This window comes from Perca flavescens, chromosome 5 (assembly GCF_004354835.1).
Source record: "Perca flavescens isolate YP-PL-M2 chromosome 5, PFLA_1.0, whole genome shotgun sequence".
NCBI lineage: Eukaryota > Metazoa > Chordata > Actinopteri > Perciformes > Percidae > Perca > Perca flavescens.
The window spans coordinates 36,559,223-36,579,510 of NC_041335.1; the positions used below are offsets into that span (position 1 = coordinate 36,559,223).

General features: G+C 40.2%; 1 protein-coding gene across 2 annotated transcripts in view; it reads left to right on the top strand.

Moving 5' to 3' along the window:
- tcf7l1b (transcription factor 7 like 1b) overlaps window positions 1–20,288 on the top strand; it is an 89,989-nt gene that overhangs the window by 42,207 nt on the left and 27,494 nt on the right. For both annotated transcript variants that reach the window (XM_028577122.1, XM_028577123.1), the window contains exons 4-5: window positions 1,425–1,508; window positions 19,888–20,023. In XM_028577122.1, coding sequence (XP_028432923.1) covers window positions 1,425–1,508; window positions 19,888–20,023 — 220 coding nt within the window. The remainder of the gene's footprint in view (window positions 1–1,424; window positions 1,509–19,887; window positions 20,024–20,288) is intronic.

Here is a 20,288-nt window from a genome sequence, read left to right on the forward strand (position 1 = left end):
GTCTGTGTGTGTGTGTGTGTGTGTGTGTGTGTGTGTGTGTGTGTGTGTGTGTGTGTGTGTATACAGTACAGGCCAAAAGTTTGGAAACACCTTCTCATTCAATGTGTTTCCTTTATTTTCATGACTATTTACATTGTAGATTCTCACTGAAGGCATCAAAACTATGAATGAACACATATTATGTAATTATGTACTAAATTATGTACTAAACAAAAAAGTGTGAAATAACTGAAAACATGTCTTATATTTTAGATTTTTCAAAGTAGCCACCCTTTGCTTTTTTTGATAACTCTGCAAACCCTTGGTGTTCTCTCAATGAGCTTCATGAGGTAGTCACCTGAAATGGTTTTTACTTCACAGGTGTGCTTTGTCAGGGTTAATTAGTGGAATTATTTCCCTTATTAATAAAAAAGCAAAGGGTGGCTACTTTGAAGAATCTAAAATATAAGACATGTTTTCAGTTATTTCACACTTTTTTGTTAAGTACATAATTCCTGTATATATATAATAATGTACTGTGCGTGTGTGTATATATACATTTAATGGGCAAGGCCGGGCAGGAAGATAAAACCCAACAGCGTATTAAATTTTCATAAACACTTTTTAAGAAGGGATTTAAAGGTGCTGTAGGTAGGTTTGAGAAGATCCAAAACATTTCAACATCGACAACTTCTCAGTCCCTCCCCCCTCTTTCCGCTAAAGCCCAAAACGGTCTCCCACAAGGGAGAATTAATGCATGTGCATGAGCAGTGATTGACAAGCAGTTAGACACGCCCCCCCCTTGCCCTGATTGGTGCATCTGAACAGGGAGCGGTGGATTTTTGCAAATCACACTACAGGCTATAGGTGGAGCCAGTTTATTTATTTTTTAATGACCTGCTTCATGTAGTTCTACTGCAACATAAGGTCAGTTTCAGCAAATATGACAGAAAGTTAGAAGTCTTACCTACTGCACCTTTAAATTATGCTAATGATGCGGCGGTTTAGTAACAGTAAATACCTTTTCCCTGCAACACAGAGCCTTAGATTATGCTTTTTGGTTTCTATACTGTCTGATTTTGAATGCATTTCGTCAAATCTTGTATGTTTTTGTTTTTGATTACTAACGGTCATTTTCATCGTCTATTAATGTGTTGATTATTTTCTCAATTAATGGATTAGTTGTCCTCAAATGTCTTGTCTTGTCCACAACTCGGAGACGTTCAGCTCGCTGTCACAGAGGAGAGAAGACTCTAGAGGATATTCACATTCAGCAAGCTGACGTCAGAGCTTTCTCTCATAGAAAATGACTCAGACCGATACATCGGTTATCAAAATAGTTGGTGTTAAATCCATTAGTTTGCAACTAATGGATTCGTCTTTGCAGCTCTTCTGTGTATGTTTACGTGTTGTTTCATTCGGCTCCTTTTCTGTCTCCCCCACAGTACCTGCAGATGAAATGGCCTCTCTTGGACGTCCCTGGATCGGCAGGACTAAAAGACTCCCGTTCTCCAACACCGGGGCATTTAGTAAGTGGACACTCGAAAACAAAAATCCAATGGATTGAATTAATGACAAGATGAAGCTAAAAAAAAAATGTAAATAAATAAAATAAGATTCTGAAGTCAAACCAGAGAAAGGGTGTTTGACAAAAGAGCAACACGGCCGGTTGGAGGGAGGGAACCCATTCACAATTTCCACATCAACATTTCACACACAAATAACTAGAATAATAAGAACACAAGCACTGTCCCTCGCCTTATTTCTTGGCACTAATTAGCTATTTCCACCGGGACATTAACCTAATTATCAAACAAATCATGTTAACTTATTGGGGGGGGGAATCAATTCACAGCGAACCATACGCGAACAGCAAATGCTTTAATTACACAGTCACCGTAATGTGGTTTATTTTCACAATAATGGAGTTATAGTGCGCATGTAAATCTGCTGGTTCCCATCCATCCACCCCCTCCCCTTAGCGCCCGCAGGTCTGTCTGTCTTTACCACGATCGCTCCCGTCTCCACCATAAATCTCTCAACTTTCCAGCCTCTTTGCCATTCTTGAACCTTCCCACCCAGGTGTGAACTAGTCATCCCGGTGTCTCACTCGGGTTAGACAATGCGGGGCCTCGGCAGGCCTGTTTGCTCTGTGGCTTTTCGCTGAGGGATGGGTGTGTTTGGGAATTGAAAAACATTTTTAGATAACACGAGCATCTGTCTGGCATCTCACCTGCCTGATTGTATCAGGGCGTTTCCTAAGTTGATGTAAGTCCTCACATATCCTGGCTAGACGTGCCCACTAAGGCTGCATCTACACTTGGAAGTTTTTTTGGGACTTTAGCTTATGGCGTTTTTCCATCACATGGTACCTGCTCGACTCGCCTTGACTCTACTCGCCTTTTTTCCATTACGAAAAAAAGTCCCTAGTACCTGCTAACAGGTACTTTCTTTTTAGTACCAAAATATATGCATTTCTCTATTTACTCTGACCGCATTTCGTCCCTAAGGCCAAGAATCCGTCCAGCAGTGTGTTACTTTTCTATATTCTAAGTAGCTCTGTTGCAGAAAAGACTGCGGAGACAAAGCAACAACTAGTAGGGGTGGGAATCAGCAGAGGCCTCACGATACGATATCATCATGATACCTATGTCACGATACGATATTATTGCGATTTTAAACATATTGCAATATTCTGCGATATATTGCAATGTATTTACCTTTTTTCCAACTTCAAATTTTTCCCAATTTCAAATGATGTCCCCAAAGGAAAACTTTGTCAACATCTGTTTCATCTAAAAAGATACATTTCTCTGTTTGTTCATTTCAGTTAAATTTTATTGCTGCAAAATGGGATTGTCAAGCAGACAAACTGACCAACACATATATAATAAAAGATCGATACTGGGCGTCTGTGTATCGATACAGTATTGCCACGAAAAATATCGCGATACTATGATGTATCGATTTTTTTCCCCCCACCCCTAACAACTAGGTGTGAACGGTCATGTGATGGGGCTGTCGAGAACAAACGCCGGCGTTTCTAAAGGTCTCCATTTGTGCCCCTCCAGACTACAAAGCAACCCCAGAGTTTTCAAACCAAATCGAGGGCAGCAGTGTTTCCAAAAAGTCTCCGTTTTAGTGGCTCGGAAACGCCAGAGCAGTGTGGATTTTTAAGACCACAACGTAGCAGTGCAGACGTAGACTGAGTTTGGGGCGGATTCCCTGGATCCCGTGATGTCAGCGATGCACATGACAAAGTCCTCATTGAACGCATTGTCGAATGGGGAGTTGTTGTGTTTGCTGAGGACTGACTTTAGTCTCAATAGAAACCAATTCAATCCATTTTTAATAGAATAAACGCTGACCTGTCTGTGACCCCGTTGGCTCACAGCAGCTGCTGTGTGACGTTCGGTTGCAGCAAACTCGCTCAAATTAGTTTAGTTTAGTCAGACAATGTGTAACATTATGAAGTCTGTGACTCCACGACGCAGGGAGACGGAATTAAGAGAACAAGTCAAAACAGTGAGTGGGATAATAGCAGTTGGATTTAAAGGAAATGAAAGCACATTGACTGAGTTTGAGTTCCCTGTTTTTCGGATTGTTTCTGCTCTGTCCTTCGGCGGTTGCTGTTACTCTTCATGTGGCTCTGTGTTGGCGCGTTTTTTTTTTTTTTTTGTTTGGCCTTCGTCTCTTTGAGCGTCATTAAAGCTATTCAAAAAAAAACCTCAATGCAGAAAGAAACATTGTAGAAGACCGTGAATGTGAGGGATCCAACTGTTCGCTGGAAGAAATGTTACTCACATTGTCAGAATAATAAGTAGCCTTCACTTTTGTGTGCTTACACATTTACTTTTCTTCAAGTTAGTTTTTTGGGCTGGCTGCATGTAAATGTTATTCAATTGAATGTGTTTTATATCTGCACATAGGAACTTATAAATGCCTATACAGGCTCTGTATGTTAGCATGGGTAGAGGCTTCTTTGTATCTTGGCTTTATTCAATTAAAGACGATACTTTAATGCTTTTAAATATGATCATTTTAAGGCTGCAACTTAGATTATTCCATTTATATATATATATTTCATGATTTCATAATGCGTAAGTGCTTGAAAACCAAAAAAATATGCTCACCTCACATCAGCTAAATAGTCGTTTATTGTAATTAAACCTACATTTAATGGCCGGTGTTCAAGTCAGTTGTTTGGTCTCTAAAATGTTAGAAAATGGTGAAAAATGTGGATCAGTGTTTCCCAAAAAGCCCAAGATGACGTCCTCAAATGTCTCGTTTTGTCCACAACTAAAAGATATTCAATTTACTGTCACAGAGGAGAGAAGACACTAGAACAAGATTCACATTTAACAAGCTGACATCAGATACTTTTATCTTTTTATTTCATAAAAAATGACTCCAACAGATTCATTGATAATCAAAACAGTTGGCGATTAATTGAACTAACGTGATCGATTCATCTTTGCAGCTCTAGATCATTTAGCTATTTTTATTCCAGTTGAATAACACGACTCTAAGGAATGGGCCAACATCTCCTGTTCTCCTTTTCAATAAGTCAGAAATAAATCAGGAATTTGGGTTTCTTTCAACCAAATTTTAAAACGAAACGACGTGGATGGTTCCCTACTACGCTTTTCACAAGTTAAATAATTGATCAGTTTCATTGAATTTGGGTGTTTTATTCAACTTTATAGCGTTTAAAGAAAAATGTATAATAGAACGTTGAAAAACGCAGGAAAAAAATGTCAAAAAAGCACAGAAAAAGTGACATAAACGTTGGGAAAAGTGACAAAAACATCAGAAAAGTGCAAAAAAAAAAGGAAATATATTGACAAAAACTTCGAAAAACGTGACACAAGTGTCGAATATGACCAAAACATTGGGATTTTTTGCATTTACATTTTAACACAGAAAAACTAAAAGTTGCACAGTCGACAGGGAAGATAACACAAGGGTTAAATTGGCAGGCAACTAATACGAGGTAGCTTTCATTTTCAAAGCAGTGTCTAAGGTAGGAAAGTTCACTGAAGGATTAACAGCTCGTCAGCGTGTGAACTAAAGGAGGAAGTGGCTGAACCTGATCTGACGACCTGTGACCACAGTAGGGCTGGAAGTCACAAGTTGTATCACAGTACGACATCATATAGATTCTTTAGACACCAATACAATATTTACTGACATCTCTTACGACACAATTTCGATTTGATCCATTTCAGGAGCCTGCAATCGATGTGGGCCGATATCATTATCACTATTTAACACAATCAGTTCCATTTATAGCAACTCCAAAAAAACAACTAAGATAGGATTTTTATAACTGCGCTCTTCCAGGCATTTAAAGTAACCCTTGTGTTGTCTTCACGTCCCCCTTGCATGTTTTTCTGGGTCAAAATTAAAAATGAAAATGCTTATTTTTCTGTCGCTTTTTCCAAGTCTTTTGTAACTTATTCTGATGTTTGTGGATTTTTTTTTCTGCGCTTGTTTTTTGACGTTTTTGTTGTTGTTATTTCCCCGTTTTATCTTTTTACGTTCTTTTATAAATTTTTGTATGGAACCATCCACGTTATTTTTTTTGGGACAATTTGGTTAAAGTAAAACCCAAATTTCTGATGTAGAAACCTTTTGAAAATGGGTCAAATTTGACCCGAAGACAACAGGAGGGTTAAAAACAATCTATTTTTTAGTAAAAAGAATAAATACAACGCGGGAAATCTAAAATAAGGGGGCGTATACGTAGACATATTGTCTATATGTATCACTATTTTCACTTTGTCTCTTATAATCGTTTTGGATCGTGGTGGATCTTTGAATCGATACACCGATCCACAACCACGTGTCGTTTCCCCACCCACCCCCCACCAGACTACATTTTTAAAGTAAAGCTGGGCGATATGGAGAGAAATCTGATATCACGATATTATCCACCAAATATCTCAATGACGATATTGTCGGTTTAACAATTGGCTTTTTCACAAAATATTTCTTCCAATGAGATTTTAGATAAATAATCATCAATGAAACTGTTTTCACTTGAAACTGAAAACAGTTTCAAGTGAAAACATGTATATATATACTGTATATATATATATATATATATATATATATATATATATATATATATATATATATATATATATATATATATACAGATTTTCTGAGAAAATTGAGGCAGTCTGTGTTTGTTATCTTTTTAGACAATGTAATTGTATATAGGGCTGCACGATATGAGGAAAATATCTAATTTTGATTATTTTGACTGATATTGTGATTGCGATAGGATTCACAATATTGAAGGGAATGATAATTTTGTATCATTATTCTCATTTTCATTGAAAAATATATATTTTTTAAATGATTGAAGTGTGATTTTTTTTTTTTTTTTTTTGCAAGCATCTGTACCAAACAAATACTTCCAATTTGGATATTGCACTAGTTCATATTGCGATTTCGATAAAATTGTGATTAATTGTGCAGCTCTACTTGTATATCACAATATCGCCATATATGATTTCATCAGGATATGATTCCATTGGTAGTCTATAAATGATCATGTTGAATTATTGCCCAGCCCCCATTTCAAAGCAGAATCGGAGGTAGGGAAGTTCACTGAAAGTGTTACCGCTTTCAGTATGTGAACTAAAAGAGGAAGTGGCCAAGCCTGATCTGACGACCTGCGACTAGAGAGTCATTTGATCAGTTGTGGGGCGCTCTAATACGGGGGCGTGGTGTACCCAGGGCACGGAGGCTAGAAAGTGAACCCCCCCCTCACTCCCCCTTGGTCCTCCGCTCTGGGCCAGGAGCCCACATGCCCCTCTGGTGTGCTGCTGCTGACAGCGAGCCAGGCTGATTATCTGCTCATTACGGAGAGAGAGAGAGAGAGAGAGAGAGAGAGAGAGAGAGAGAGAGAGAGAGAGACTGGCTCCCCCAGGCCTGCAGGCTCCCCAGGCCCCCCAACACTGCACTAATGAGAGCAGGGGGAGCGGATGGGCACACACTGGGGGGCCAGGGATTACTGCCCAGAGAGAGAGAGAGAGAGAAAGAGAGACATCAGCAGGGACTCCTGAAGCAGACCTGGACTTCTGAAACCAACGGTTACTTTCACTGTCGGTTAATCTGTCCATTATTTTCTGGATTCATCGATTAGTTTGGTCTATAAAATGTCAGTTCAGTGTTTCCCCAAAAAGCCCCAAGGTGACGTCCTCAAATGTCTTATTTTGTCCACAACTCAAAGATCTTCAGTTTACTGTCACAGAGGAGAGAAGACACTAGAACAATATTCACATTTAACAAGCTGACATCAGAGATGTTTAGTCTTTTTTTTTCAGAAAAAGAGACTCAATGTGGAACAAGAATTAGGGGATGTGTAATAGAAATCAGAGCGTTCGGTAGATACCAAACTCCGGGCAAAGAGCATCCTGTGGCTGTGCAGATTGGGTCCATACGGCCTGTATGCTAATGGAGCCGGATCCGGCCTGAGAGCCTCAATTATTCAGCAGACAGGTTTGTTTAGCATTCAGGCGGTATTGCTTTTGGTAGGAATGGTGGTGGGAGGACTGGGAAGAAGGGAACAAGCTTTGCTGCGCACCCCAGCATCAATATATACACACACACACACACACACACACACACACACACACACACACACACACACACACACACACACACACACACACGATGTTCAGCACCCCAAAACCGCCAAAAAGACCCCTGTGTTCAGAGGGGTGCCTCTTCATGAATAAAACATCAAAGGGGCTGCAGGGCCAGGTGATGCAGTATGGGTAACATGTCAACCGTTAGGAGTGACTGAGGAGGAGAGGAGAGAGGAAACGAGAGGAGAGGAGGAAGGAAACGAGAGGAGAGGAGAGGAGGAGAGGAAATGAGAGGAGAGGTTTTTCAAAGTCTCTTTATTGGACCATTTCCAAAGAGAAATACAGCCAATGCACATTCAGTCCTAAAGGAAGGAAAAGAAAGGAAAGAAGAGAGGTGAGGAAAGGAGAGGAGATAAGATGATAGAGAAGAGGACAAAAGAGCAGAGGAAAGGAAAGGAAAGAAGAGGAGAGAAGAAGACATGAAAGAAAAGGAAAGGAGACAAGAGGACACGAAGAGATGAGAGGAGAGGGGAGGGGCAATTTAAATTTTTCGATAGGTGCACATCAGGGTCCGTGTCTCCACATACCTACGTGCGTAGCCACGGCGTAGATTTAACGCAGAAGCATGAATCAACCTAAACACTCAGCTGATAATGATGTGGAGACTGCGGACTTCCCTCTCTGAGCTCCCTCAGTCACTCGCACTACTTTACTGTTCTCCGGATTAGACGGAGCTGTGGCTCTCTAATGAGGTGGAACTGACTAGGGGTGTCTGTGCCTCCGTTACTTATTAGATCACAGCGCACTCAGCGCTCAAATATGGGCTGACCTCCACTCGACAGGCGCACAAGAATCGCCTCTTTGTTTTTAATATTGTATCAGCGTCCGGAGTAATCAAGGCATCAGGGGACTGCCAGCATGTCATAAGTCACTTAGTCACAGATTTTCTTTAAGTGAATTGAAGTGGTTAAGGTCTAGAGCAGCGTTCCAGAGATGCCGTTTGTCTCGCTGCACGTGTCCGGTGCAATCTTTATCTCTCAGTGTCAGACTATACGACACTTGAAGTTGTAGGGCTGGGACGATATGCTTTTGTCCCAATTCAATTCTAAAGCCGCTTTTCGACCGGAGGGATTTTTGCAGTTCCTAGAACCCTTTTTTTCTCGTGTTCAGACTGGACCAATTTGGGGATTATTAAGTTCCTCAGGCCACAGTTCCTGTAACTCTGTAACTCAGCTCCTACTTCAAGGCAGGCTGTTTTCCCTATTCCGCATAGTGGTGGTTAGATGGCTGTGTTACAATAACAAAAGGTCAGTTCCTGTGACCACTTGGTCAGTGTGAACGCAAATGGCAAAACCCGTTTTGGGGAAGAGTAGTTAGAAGAACTGTTCAGAAGTGGACTGTTCCTAGAACTAGGTTCCTGTAACTACTTGGTCGGAAAGAGGCTTTTAATGATAAATGGGAGTTGATTGGATTTGTATTGAGTATTGGGATTTTCTTTTCCTATTCAAAAAGCCATGTTACAAAATTTCATTTATTTATTCATATATTACACTACTTTTGTGAACCTAAGACTTCGGTAAACTCATTTCAAGCAACAAAAGAATTTGTCTACACGAGTAAAGGTTTGTTTTCATCTTCACGAGATTTGAGGACTTCCCAAAAAAAATTAACTTTTCATCTTTTAGGGTCAAATTATCTCTTTAGACATTGCTCTCGGACAACTTTGGGCCTCACTATACAGCAAGCAGGAGCAAGTCCACATTGAAATCAAATGCAGAAAGTGGGGATATTTTGGCCATACACTACATAGCAAGACAGGCTCTGGACTATCATCCCCAAGACAAGAGGAAGATAGGGAGACCTAAATCCAACTGGAGGCGGTCCACGCTTGATGAACTGACCAAGATGGGGGACCTCCTGGCAAGAAGTAAAGACCTTGGCGCAGAGGAGAGTGAGGTGGAGATCCATGGTGCACACCCTATGCTCCCAAGGGGGCCAAGAGGATTAAATGGAGAAAAAATAAAATACAGCCAGCTGAGTTTGTTCTGAACAAGTTGATATGCAGCACACAGGGATCAGGTTATATGGAAATAGCCTTTAAAAGGTGAATTTCAAATGTGTAAAACTACTTCTAAAAACAGTTTTCTAAGAAGAATGCACATCACGTCACTCAGTCAGTCTGACATTTATTTCATTTGTAAAGGACATAACGTGGATTTTCGCTCTGTTTTGCTAGAAACGGATATGATGCGGTCGCTGTCGACGGTACCACATAATCTCAAATATTTGGGTGAATCATTGGTAAAAAAATAAAAATAAAATAAAAAGTATCGATTCTGGGGAAAATAATCTAAGTTAAAGCTACATTGTGTAAGAATTTCTCCCATCTAGCGGTGAAATTGCATAGGACAACCAACTGAATATTACTTTCTAGCCCCTCCCATTCCGATCGCTACGGTGGCCGAACCCGAAATTACCTACCTCTTAGTATCTCCGTCGTTTCCACGCAGCTGTTCTAGCCACTCCAATATAAACTTTGGTCTTGTTGCTTTGCCTGTCGCGTTGTCGTTTTAATTCTCTTTTTCGCTTCCCGAGTAATGAGTACTGAGTAATCACCCCCTGGCATTTGTCACGTTGCCAATAGGTGTAGGAGGGCGAAAGGCGGAGGTATGTCCCTCTTTGGCTAATGTATTATAAAGATGGAGGTATGTCCCTCTTTGGCTAATGTATTATAAAGATGGAGGTATGTCCCTCTTTGGCTAATGTATTATAAAGATGGAGGTATGTCCCTCTTTGGCTAATGTATTATAAAGATGGAGGTATGTCCCTCTTTGGCTAATGTATTATAAAGATGGAGGTATGTCCTCTTTGGCTAATATATTATAAAGATGGAGGTATGTCCCTCTTTGGCTAATGTATTATAAAGATGGAGGTATGTCCCTCTTTGGCTAATGTATTTTAAAGATGGAGATATGTCCCTCTTTGTCTAATGTATTATAAAGATGGAGGTATGTCCCTCTTTGGCTAATGTATTATAAAGATGGAGGTATGTCCCTCTTTGGCTAATGTATTATAAAGATGGAGGTATGTCCCTCTTTGGCTAATGTATTATAAAGATGGAGGTATGTCCCTCTTTGGCTAATGTATTATAAAGATGGAGGTATGTCCCTCTTTGGCCAATGTATTTTAAAGATGGAGGTATGTCCCTCTTTGGCTAATGTATTATAAAGATGGAGGTATGTCCCTCTTTGGCTAATGTATTATAAAGATGGAGATATGTCCCTCTTTGGCTAATGTATTATAAAGATGGAGGTATGTCCCTCTTTGGCTAATGTATTTTAAAGATGGAGGTATGTCCCTCTTTGGCTAATGTATTTTAAAGATGGAGGTATGTCCCTCTTTGGCTAATGTATTATAAAGATGGAGGTATGTCCCTCTTTGGCTAATGTATTTTAAAGATGGAGGTACAGTATGTCCCTCTTTGGCTAATGGATTTTAAAGATGGAGGTGCTACATGGCAGCTGCCATTCGAGCGAGTCACTCGTATGTATTCTGAATGATTCTGAATTTCAGATTCTACACTTACGAGAATACTTTGATTAGTTGGTGGAAGTAATTACACATGAATGAGCACATATTTGTGAAAGAACAAAGGGTTTTTTGCTAAGAATCAACTCAAAACATTACACAATGTACGTTTAAAAATCGTGGCCAAAAAAAAAAAAATCTCGATACATATGCGAATCGATTTGTTTCCCACCCCTATTAGGTTGAGATATTAACTGAATATCTGCTGTTTTTTTTCTCCCGAAGAGATAAATATGCTTGCTTTTTGACCCATTTTCTTTCAACGGAGCTTTGAGTGGGCGTCCGGTGAGATTCTCTCGTTTTGCATTAGGCAGTGAACAACCGGGATCCATCATGAAATCAAAGGCTTTGGGAGGACTGAACTGAATACTGATCTGAGGTCTGCAGCCCTGCTGGGCCACTGCAGAGGCTGGATCCTCTTCAGAAAATAGGAAACAAGGAACCAGCACTTTGAGTCTGAAGTGAGGAGATTCAGGAGCGCAGAACGAGTTTGTGAGATTACACGAGATGTCGTTTATCAGAGGCAGATTTACCAGACAATCTGTCAGTTTACAAAGATGCATTTACACACGAGATCCCTCTGAAGTTCATCCATCTCTCGTGCTGATTTTGTAAAAAAAAAAAAACTCAATTTATTGAATGATTACTGGGGATATTGTAGAGCTGCAAAGATTCGATCCATCAATCGATTCATTGTCAACTATTAAATTAATCGCCAACTATTTTGATAATCGGTTTGGGTAAAACAAATGTCTCTGATGTCAGCTTGTTAAATGTGAATATTGTTCTAGTTTCTTCTCTCCCCTGTGACCGAAAACTCAATATCTTTGAGTATATTTGAGGACCTCATCTTGGGCTTTGGGAAACACTGATCCACATTTTTCACCATTTTCTGACATTTTATAGACCCAACAACTAGGGCTGCACAATTAATCGCAATTTTATCGAAATCGCAGTATGGACTAGTGCAATATCCAAATCGCAGGGGGGGCGAATATTTGTTAAAAGCAAAATATGTGTCAAACCATTTTGAATGAAGTAGTGTGGTGCTGCAGAGACGTTCCGGCCTACAGATCCTGTCCTACAGACTACAGAAAAACATCTTTGTTTGGTACAGATCCTCGCAAAAAATCACACTTCAATCATATACATATATTTATTTTTCAATGAAAATGAGAGTGATACAAAAATGATCATTCCCTCCAATATCGTGAATCATATCGCAGTCGCAATATCAGTCAAAATGATCACAATTAGATATTTTCCTCACATCGTCCAGCCCTACCAACAACTGATCTATTAATCCAGAAAATAATCAACAGTGAATGATCCCTGGTTGCAGCCCTAGGATATGACGCTGCTCTACGCTGCATTGTTTTAAACTAGAATATCACGCCCATTGACCCCTTTTTTCAGAGGCGATGACCAGATGCAAAGCACACTTTGTCTGTGATGGATGGATGGCTTGCATGGATTTTTTATTTTTTTAAGACATACGACACGGTCAGTCCCCTCTCACGTCCGCTTCCTGTTGGCGTTGACAAACACAAGGCTTGGATTTCTCAGCATGCCAGGCATTCTTTTCAGCCCCGTCTTTCCTTTTTTTGAGTTTTTTGAAAGGCCTCCGAAAGCCTCCCACCCAGAATCACCGAGCATAAAGACACACAAAGCTGCGGGGTTATTCAGTTTGTTCTAAGCTCTCTTCCCCATCGGCTGTTTGCCTAGTAATTCAATTCAGATGTGCAGGATCCAAAAACATGTTTGCTTGAATGAAATCCACCCCTCCACCCACACTGACCAAGGACTGTGCTTTTCTTAGCGCCGTTCCAAGTTGGACAGCAAGGCGAGGTATTGCCACCTCGGCTCTTTTTAAGCTTCAAACCCTCTCTGCACTGGCTCCGCAAACCTTTTGCTGTTCCTCCCCATCATCAAACATCCCAATTCATCAAACCAGTGTTTACACCTTTTACTTCTTTATCTATTTATTAGCCTACTGTAGCTGCTAACTTCTCAGGAATGTGCAATACCTTATCCTTATCTGTTATCTGTACTGTGCATTATCTACTTCTGGGACCTTTTCACTTGTTGCTCTACTTAAATCCCTTTTTCCCTCACCCCCTATTTTTAGTGGTTTTATATTTATAGTGTTTTATGTTTTCAAATTTGACCCATTTTCAAAAAGTTTCTATATCAGAAATTTGGGTTTCTTTCAACCAAATTGCCTAAAATGAACATGGATGGTTTTATAAAATGCTCCTCTCAAGTAAAATGAAGGATCAGTTCACTACTTTCATTGAATTTTGGGTGTTTTATTAAATTTTATTAAGCACATTTCTGCTTTTTAAACTCAAATTAGGTTTATTGACCCTGAATTCCAAGAATGAGTGTAAAACACGCAGAATAAGTTGGTAGTAGTGGGGTGGGGGTCAAACGTAAAAGTAACAAAAATGTCGAAAAAATTACAAGTGACAATCAGTCAAACAATGCGACACAAAAAATATTTTAAAAAAGCATCAAAAACCTTGTAAAAAGCAACAAAACTCAACAAAATTCAACAAAAAGTGCTGGAAGCTGGAAATAATTTTTTTTGAAAAAAGTGCTAACATTTCTTTAGCCAGGAGGCCAACACAAGGGTTACTACTCAGGGAGTATCAACATCATTTAGTTGTAATCAATCAGAATCTGAATACTTTATTGATCCCCCCCCTCGGGGAAATTGTTTAGTTGCAGTTGCTCACAGTCAACTTTAAGGAAAAATAAGAGCGAGTCATTAAGTGTATAAAGCAACATAAAGTAGCATAGCTACAGTAAGAAATAAAAAAGTAAAGTAAAAGTAAAGATAAATTAGGGTAAAAAAGATTATAGATTGTAGGCTATTGTAGTGCATTGTGAAAACACTGTCAAACAATACTGTCAGACGGTTGTGCAGTGACAGTACAGCTTCCTATGTCTTATGTCCAGTGCGCTCTAACCTAGGGCGTAACTTTGGGTTCAACATTGGGGGGGGAGGGCGACATCTCCACTTTTGAGCAAAATTGAAATTTTGAGCGTATCAAACACTAACTTCTCTGCATTCTGGTGCCTTTTTCTGCAACAGTTTATGCTTTTTTCTGCATCAAGTTATGGTGCAAATGTGTTTCTTTATGTAAAGGTAGTTATTAGGTATTTGGGCAGGGGGTGGGTTGCATTGGCCAGTTTTGATTATTGGCCGGTGCCCCCCCATCCCCCCTGTATATTACACCTATGTCTCTAACAGCAGTTCTGGGTGTTATATACTGGCTAGTGGAGAAGTATGCACCACTGCAGGCCTGTTTGCAACAAGCCCGTCTATGTAAAGAGCTCGGATTCCGTCTGTCGATGCAGATACCATCTGGTTCCAGGTCGCCCTTTATCCGTCCTATCGCGTAGGTTGTTGTTTATATTTAAAACACGGCTCGTGTTCCTCGCGGTTTCCTCATTACACTCTCGCTCGTTGGATGGTGAAAGCAGACGTATGGAGCTCTCACGGGCTGGAGGAATATTCCCTCCACACGTGAAGCGAGTGAAAGAAGGCATTGATGCGTCAGTGTTCGGTTTGAACTCCTGATTGAGCCATTAGTCTGGCTTTTCTTTTCTTTTTCTTAGTGATTCCACAAAACCACACGTGATGCTCTTCAGTTCTCTGCAGAGCGTTTTGAACGTTTGAATTCGATCAGAAAACAACGCTGATTTTTGATTGGCTTCACTCCGAAGTGTTCTGATTTTAAGGAGAGGGATCTGCGTGATGAAGTAGCCATGTCTCATTCCTAACGGGAGACACTCTGGCAGGTAGGACACAGGTCCGAATAGCTTTGCATATGTGCAACCTGCGTTCTCCATTCACTTCCCTCTCTCCACATTTTGGGTTCGAGGCTGCTGAACCGAAAAAGCCAGTTGAAACTAGTGCCTTCAAACTTAGAAAAAAATATGTGTAGAGCACACGATTGGTGTATTCCAGGATATGAATAATTAATAAGTGCCATTTCAAATTCTCACTGAAGTGCTTTCCAAAAAATGTGTTGGCACCCAGGTCTAGAGGTCTCAAACAGCCCTCACAATATAGGGGAGGGGGGGGAGAAAAAAAAATCCAGGCATATTGTACATTAAGTAGAACAACAAAGCACAACTCAAATATACATGACATGTGGGAGTTGGGATTTTCGAGCCAGCAGGTCAACACTATTTCTGCCGCAAACGCATCATCAAAGCCTGTTTCTCTGTGTTGTGTGAAACTGTGCGTCAGTCCTACACGTTGACCTTACGCGCTCTTTAAGTCTGGAGAAACTAAAAAAAATAAAAAATAAAGTCCTGAGCAAAGAGGTCTTAATATAGCCATGTTTAAACACCAGTAAATATTTTCCCTCACTCCGTCCGGCATTAGCCGAATCAAAGCGTGCTTTAGACAGCACGGGAGAAAAGAAAAAAACCCAATTTGCTACAGATTAAAAAAAAAAAAAAAAAAAAAAAAAAAGAAGGGAGGAAAAGGTTTCTTTTTTCTTTTTTTTTAAATAAATGGGCAGGAAAAAAAATTAAAAAAGCAAAAGATTTGGAACAATTCTTAGCAGCGTGAAGCAAGAGAGTGCACAGACGTCTCAATGCAAACCTTGTTCCCCGGCAGACCACGCTGGAGAGGTTGAGAAGGGGGTGTGAGGAGGAGGAGGAGGAGGAGGAGGAGGAGGTGGGGGTGGATATTGAAGAAAGGTTAGCCTGGAGGAACAAGACTCCTTTCTCCCCCCTCCCTCCCTCTCTCCCTCCCTCGCCTTGACCCTCCCATGTGACAAGTTGAGCCAACAAGTGTTCCATTGAGCCGGGCAGCCAGGGGGAAATGACTGCGAGACGGAGCGCTGCCTAATGAAAGTAGAGACGCGGGTTATTATTGTTGTCTTCGTCGTGTTGGTCGTAGCAGCGACGGCGGTCAGATCTCATCTCGGGGGGGTGGGGGGGTCTGCGCGTCGACATTTCGGGCCGCAACTAACTGATTATTTTCATTTCACCTATTAATCTGTGGGTTGTTTGCTGGATTAGTTAGTTTTTTGGTCTATAAAAATGTCAGAAAATGGTGAAAAATATGGATCAGTGTTTCCCAAAAAGCCCAAGATAACACCCTCAAATGTCTCGTTTTGTCCCCAACTCAAAGATATTCAGTTTACTGTCCCAGAGGAGAGAAGAAACTAGAACAATATTCACATTTAACAACGCTGACATCAGAGATGTTTTTAACAAAACCAAATTAATCAATTATCAAAATAGTTGGCGATTCATTTATTAGTTGACAACTTTTCGAATAATCTTTGCAGCTCTACATTTAAGGACGTCCTCTTGGGCTTTGGGAAACAAAGATGGACTTTTGTTGTACCAAATTTCTGACATTTTATAGACCAAACAACTAATCAATGACGCTTTGCATTCTATAAAATGTGGATCCGTGTTTCCTAAAGCCCAAGATGACGTCCTCAAATGTCTCGTTTTGTCCCCATTTCATATCACTTAATTCGCATTAAAACGTGTGGCTGGAAACATAGCTAGTGTCTACCACACTGCAACTAACGATTATTTTCATTGTTGATTAATCTGTCGATTATTTTCTCCATAAATGATTTATAGTTGTTTGGTCTCTAAAATGTCCGAAAATGGTGAAAAATGTGGATCAGTTTTTCCGAAAAAGCCCGAGATGACGTCCTCAAATGTCTCATTTTGTCCCCAACTCAAAGATATTCAGTTTACTGTCACAGAGGAGAGAAGACACTAGAACAATATTCACATTTAACAACGCTGGAATCAGAGACATTTCCACTTAAACCAATTTAGTTTTAGTTTAAGTTTACTATAATGAACCTGAGTGATTCTAACCGTCGGAGTCCAGGCTGCAAACACTAAAGTTAGAAGCTCGTTTTGACTCCTCATTCAACATTTCCTCTCTGACTCTGAGTATAAAATCTGACCTAAAGGAAGAAATGGGTTTAAATACATGAGGTCTAATAGTATATCTGCTATTAATGAGTGAAGAAACTAGAAAATATTCACATTTTAGCTGGAATCAGAGAATGGATTCTTTTTTTCTTCACCCAAACGATGAATCGATCATCAAAATAGTTGCCAAAAATGTATTTCAGATCAGTACCAATACCACACTGTTACAAGTAAAAGTCCTGCATTGAAAATACTACTTAAGTGAAAGTCTGTAAGTGTCATCAGGAAAATGTAGTTAAAGTATTAAAAGTAAAAATCCTCCCATTGTAGTGTGAGTAAAGGATCCAACCAGTTGTGTGTTTAATGGTCTCATCGTCACAGCTGGACTTGTAGTCCATTATATAGTCGGCTAGTTTACTTTAGAATATAACATCAGATTTTAGAAACTTCATGTGTTCTGTGTGCTGTAATCTTAATGTGTAAAGTAACTAGTAACTAAAGTAACTAGTAACTAAAGCTGTTCTAGATGAATGTAACGGAGTAACTATAGTAAATAGTAACTAAAGCTGGAACAGATGAATGTAGCGGAGTAACTAAAGTAACTAGTAACTAAAGCTGGAACAGATGAATGTAGTGGAGTAACTAAAGTAAATAGTAACTAAAGCTGGAACAGATGAATGTAGTGGAGTAACTAAAGTAACTAGTAACTAAAGCTGGAACAGATGAATGTAGCGGAGTAACTAAAGTAAATAGTAACTAAAGCTGGAACAGATGAATGTAGCGGAGTAACTAAACTAACTAGTAACTAAAGCTGTAACAGATGAATGTAGTGGAGTAACTAAAGTAACTAGTAACTAAAGCTGTAACAGATGAATGTAGTGGAGTAACTAAAGTAACTAGTAACTAAAGCTGTGACAGATGAATGTAGCGGAGTAACTAAAGTTACTAGTAACTAAAGCTGTAACAGATGAATGTAGTGGAGTAACTAAAGTAACTAGTAACTTAAGCTGGAACAGATGAGTGTAAAAAGTAAAATATTTCTCTCTGAGATGTAGCGGAGTAGAAGTAGAAAGTGGCATGAAAAGAAAAGACTACAAGTAAAGTACAAGTACCTCAACATATTAGGTGTTTCTTAAGTACAGTAGATGGGTGGATAGATAGATAGATAGATAGATAGATAGATAGATAGATAGATAGATAGATAGATAGATAGATAGACTTTATTGATCCCCAAGGGGAAATTCAAGGTCCCAGTAGCTTAAAGACAACATACACATACATCATAAACAGGATGATAAAATGCCAAATCCTCATGATTAATATGGACAATAAAAGAAAAGATACTAAAATAAAGAAATCCACATGACCGTACTACTTGAGTAAATGTACTAAGTTACATTCCACCAGTGCTCTGGACTCCCTGTTCTTCCCCACTTTATCTAATGTTACACCGTGTTTTTCTAACTATAATTAGTTAGGGTGGTCTGCAGTGTAACGTGGCGGTGTAATCCACCCACGGGCCTCTTCTTCTTCTTCTTCTTCTTCTTCTTCTTCTTCTTCTTCCCCATCCAGTCAGACACAGTGGAATGATGATGTCTCCACTTGTTTACGGGCCGTCCAGTTTACCTTTCGGCTGCTTGGGTTTGTCTGTGGCTCCGTGGTGTGACTTTTGGACTGCGTGGCTCCGTTGTTTTTCTTCTCAGATTGAACAAACAGTCCTCTGCTCGGCTTAAACAGCCGTAATGGTCTTGGCATGTGTCAGCAGGGCTTTTTAGTGTTCCTTGGTGCCGGTCCAGATTGCATCACAGGGCCGGTCACACGCACACAGCACACACAGTCTGATGGGATGTTTACCAGATTGGGCACTCACACATGATGCCCTCTTCTTACACCGTGTGTTTCTTCTGAACAATGGGCGACAGAAATGCGGTCTACACTGAGGGATAGTTATAAGCTTGTTTTTCTTTTTTAGCCACAGGCATGATAGCTTTCATTGTTTTTCCCCAAGGTTTATGGAAGACTTGAGGCTGTTTGATGATTCTGCGTCATCTCCACGCTAGGGCTGAGCGATATGGAGAAAATCAGATATCGCGATATTCTTGTACTAATAGCTCGATTTCGATATTGTAGCGATATTATAGGGTTGACAATTGGTGCTTTAACAAAATATCTTCACAATGAGATTTAAGATAAATAATCATCAGTAATGTGGACATAATGACTAAGTGGGTAAAGGTAAAAACAATAGAACAGCTAGAACAGTCTGGTAACACAGAAAACTACATCACTTTACTATAATGCAGCCTTTAAAACCAGGAAAAGACTGAAGTCTCTTTTATATAGACCTTAGTGGTCCCCTAATACTGTATCTGAAGTCTCTTTTATATAGACCTTAGTGGTCCCCTAATACTGTATCTGAAGTCTCTTTTATATAGACCTTAGTGGTCCCCTAATACTGTATCTGAAGTCTCTTTTATATAGACCTTAGTGGTCCCCTAATACTTTATCTATAGTCTCTTTTATATAGACCTTTAAAACCCTCACAAAGTGACATTTTCATGCCATAGGACCTTTAAACCTAATTTGGCCGCCCCCCTGCACTTACTCTGAGGACCCCCTAGGGGTCACAGACTTAATTTCATCATTGTTTTGGGTTTTTCCAACATGCGCTAGGTAAATCAAATCCAACTGTTGTCACTGCCATGTGTCAGACACGTGTTGCACGTTGCTCGCTTCCTGCTCCTAACTGCTGTGTGTCTGTGTCTCTCTGTGGTTTTGTCTTCACCAACAGTCCAATAAAGTCCCCGTGGTGCAGCACGCCCACCACGTCCACCCTCTGACGCCCCTCATCACCTACAGCAATGAACACTTCTCCCCCGGCACGCCTCCGTCACACCTCTCCCCGGAGATCCTCGACCCAAAGACAGGTAACGGCTCGGCTCCACTTCACTGCACGCTGTACGTCTTAGAACACTGGTTCTCAAATGGGGGTAGGTGTACCCCTAGGGGGTACTTTGGAGGACTGCAGGGGGTACGGGAGTGCTTTTTGCCACTATTTTCGACCTGTTCTTGCCTTCCTTCCTTCCTTTTTTCTACTCTTCTTTTTCTCTCCAAGTTTTTGTAGCTTTTTTTCAAAAAAGTATTCCGCCTTTTTCAAGGTTTTTGTCACTTTTTTCGAAGTTTTAGATACTG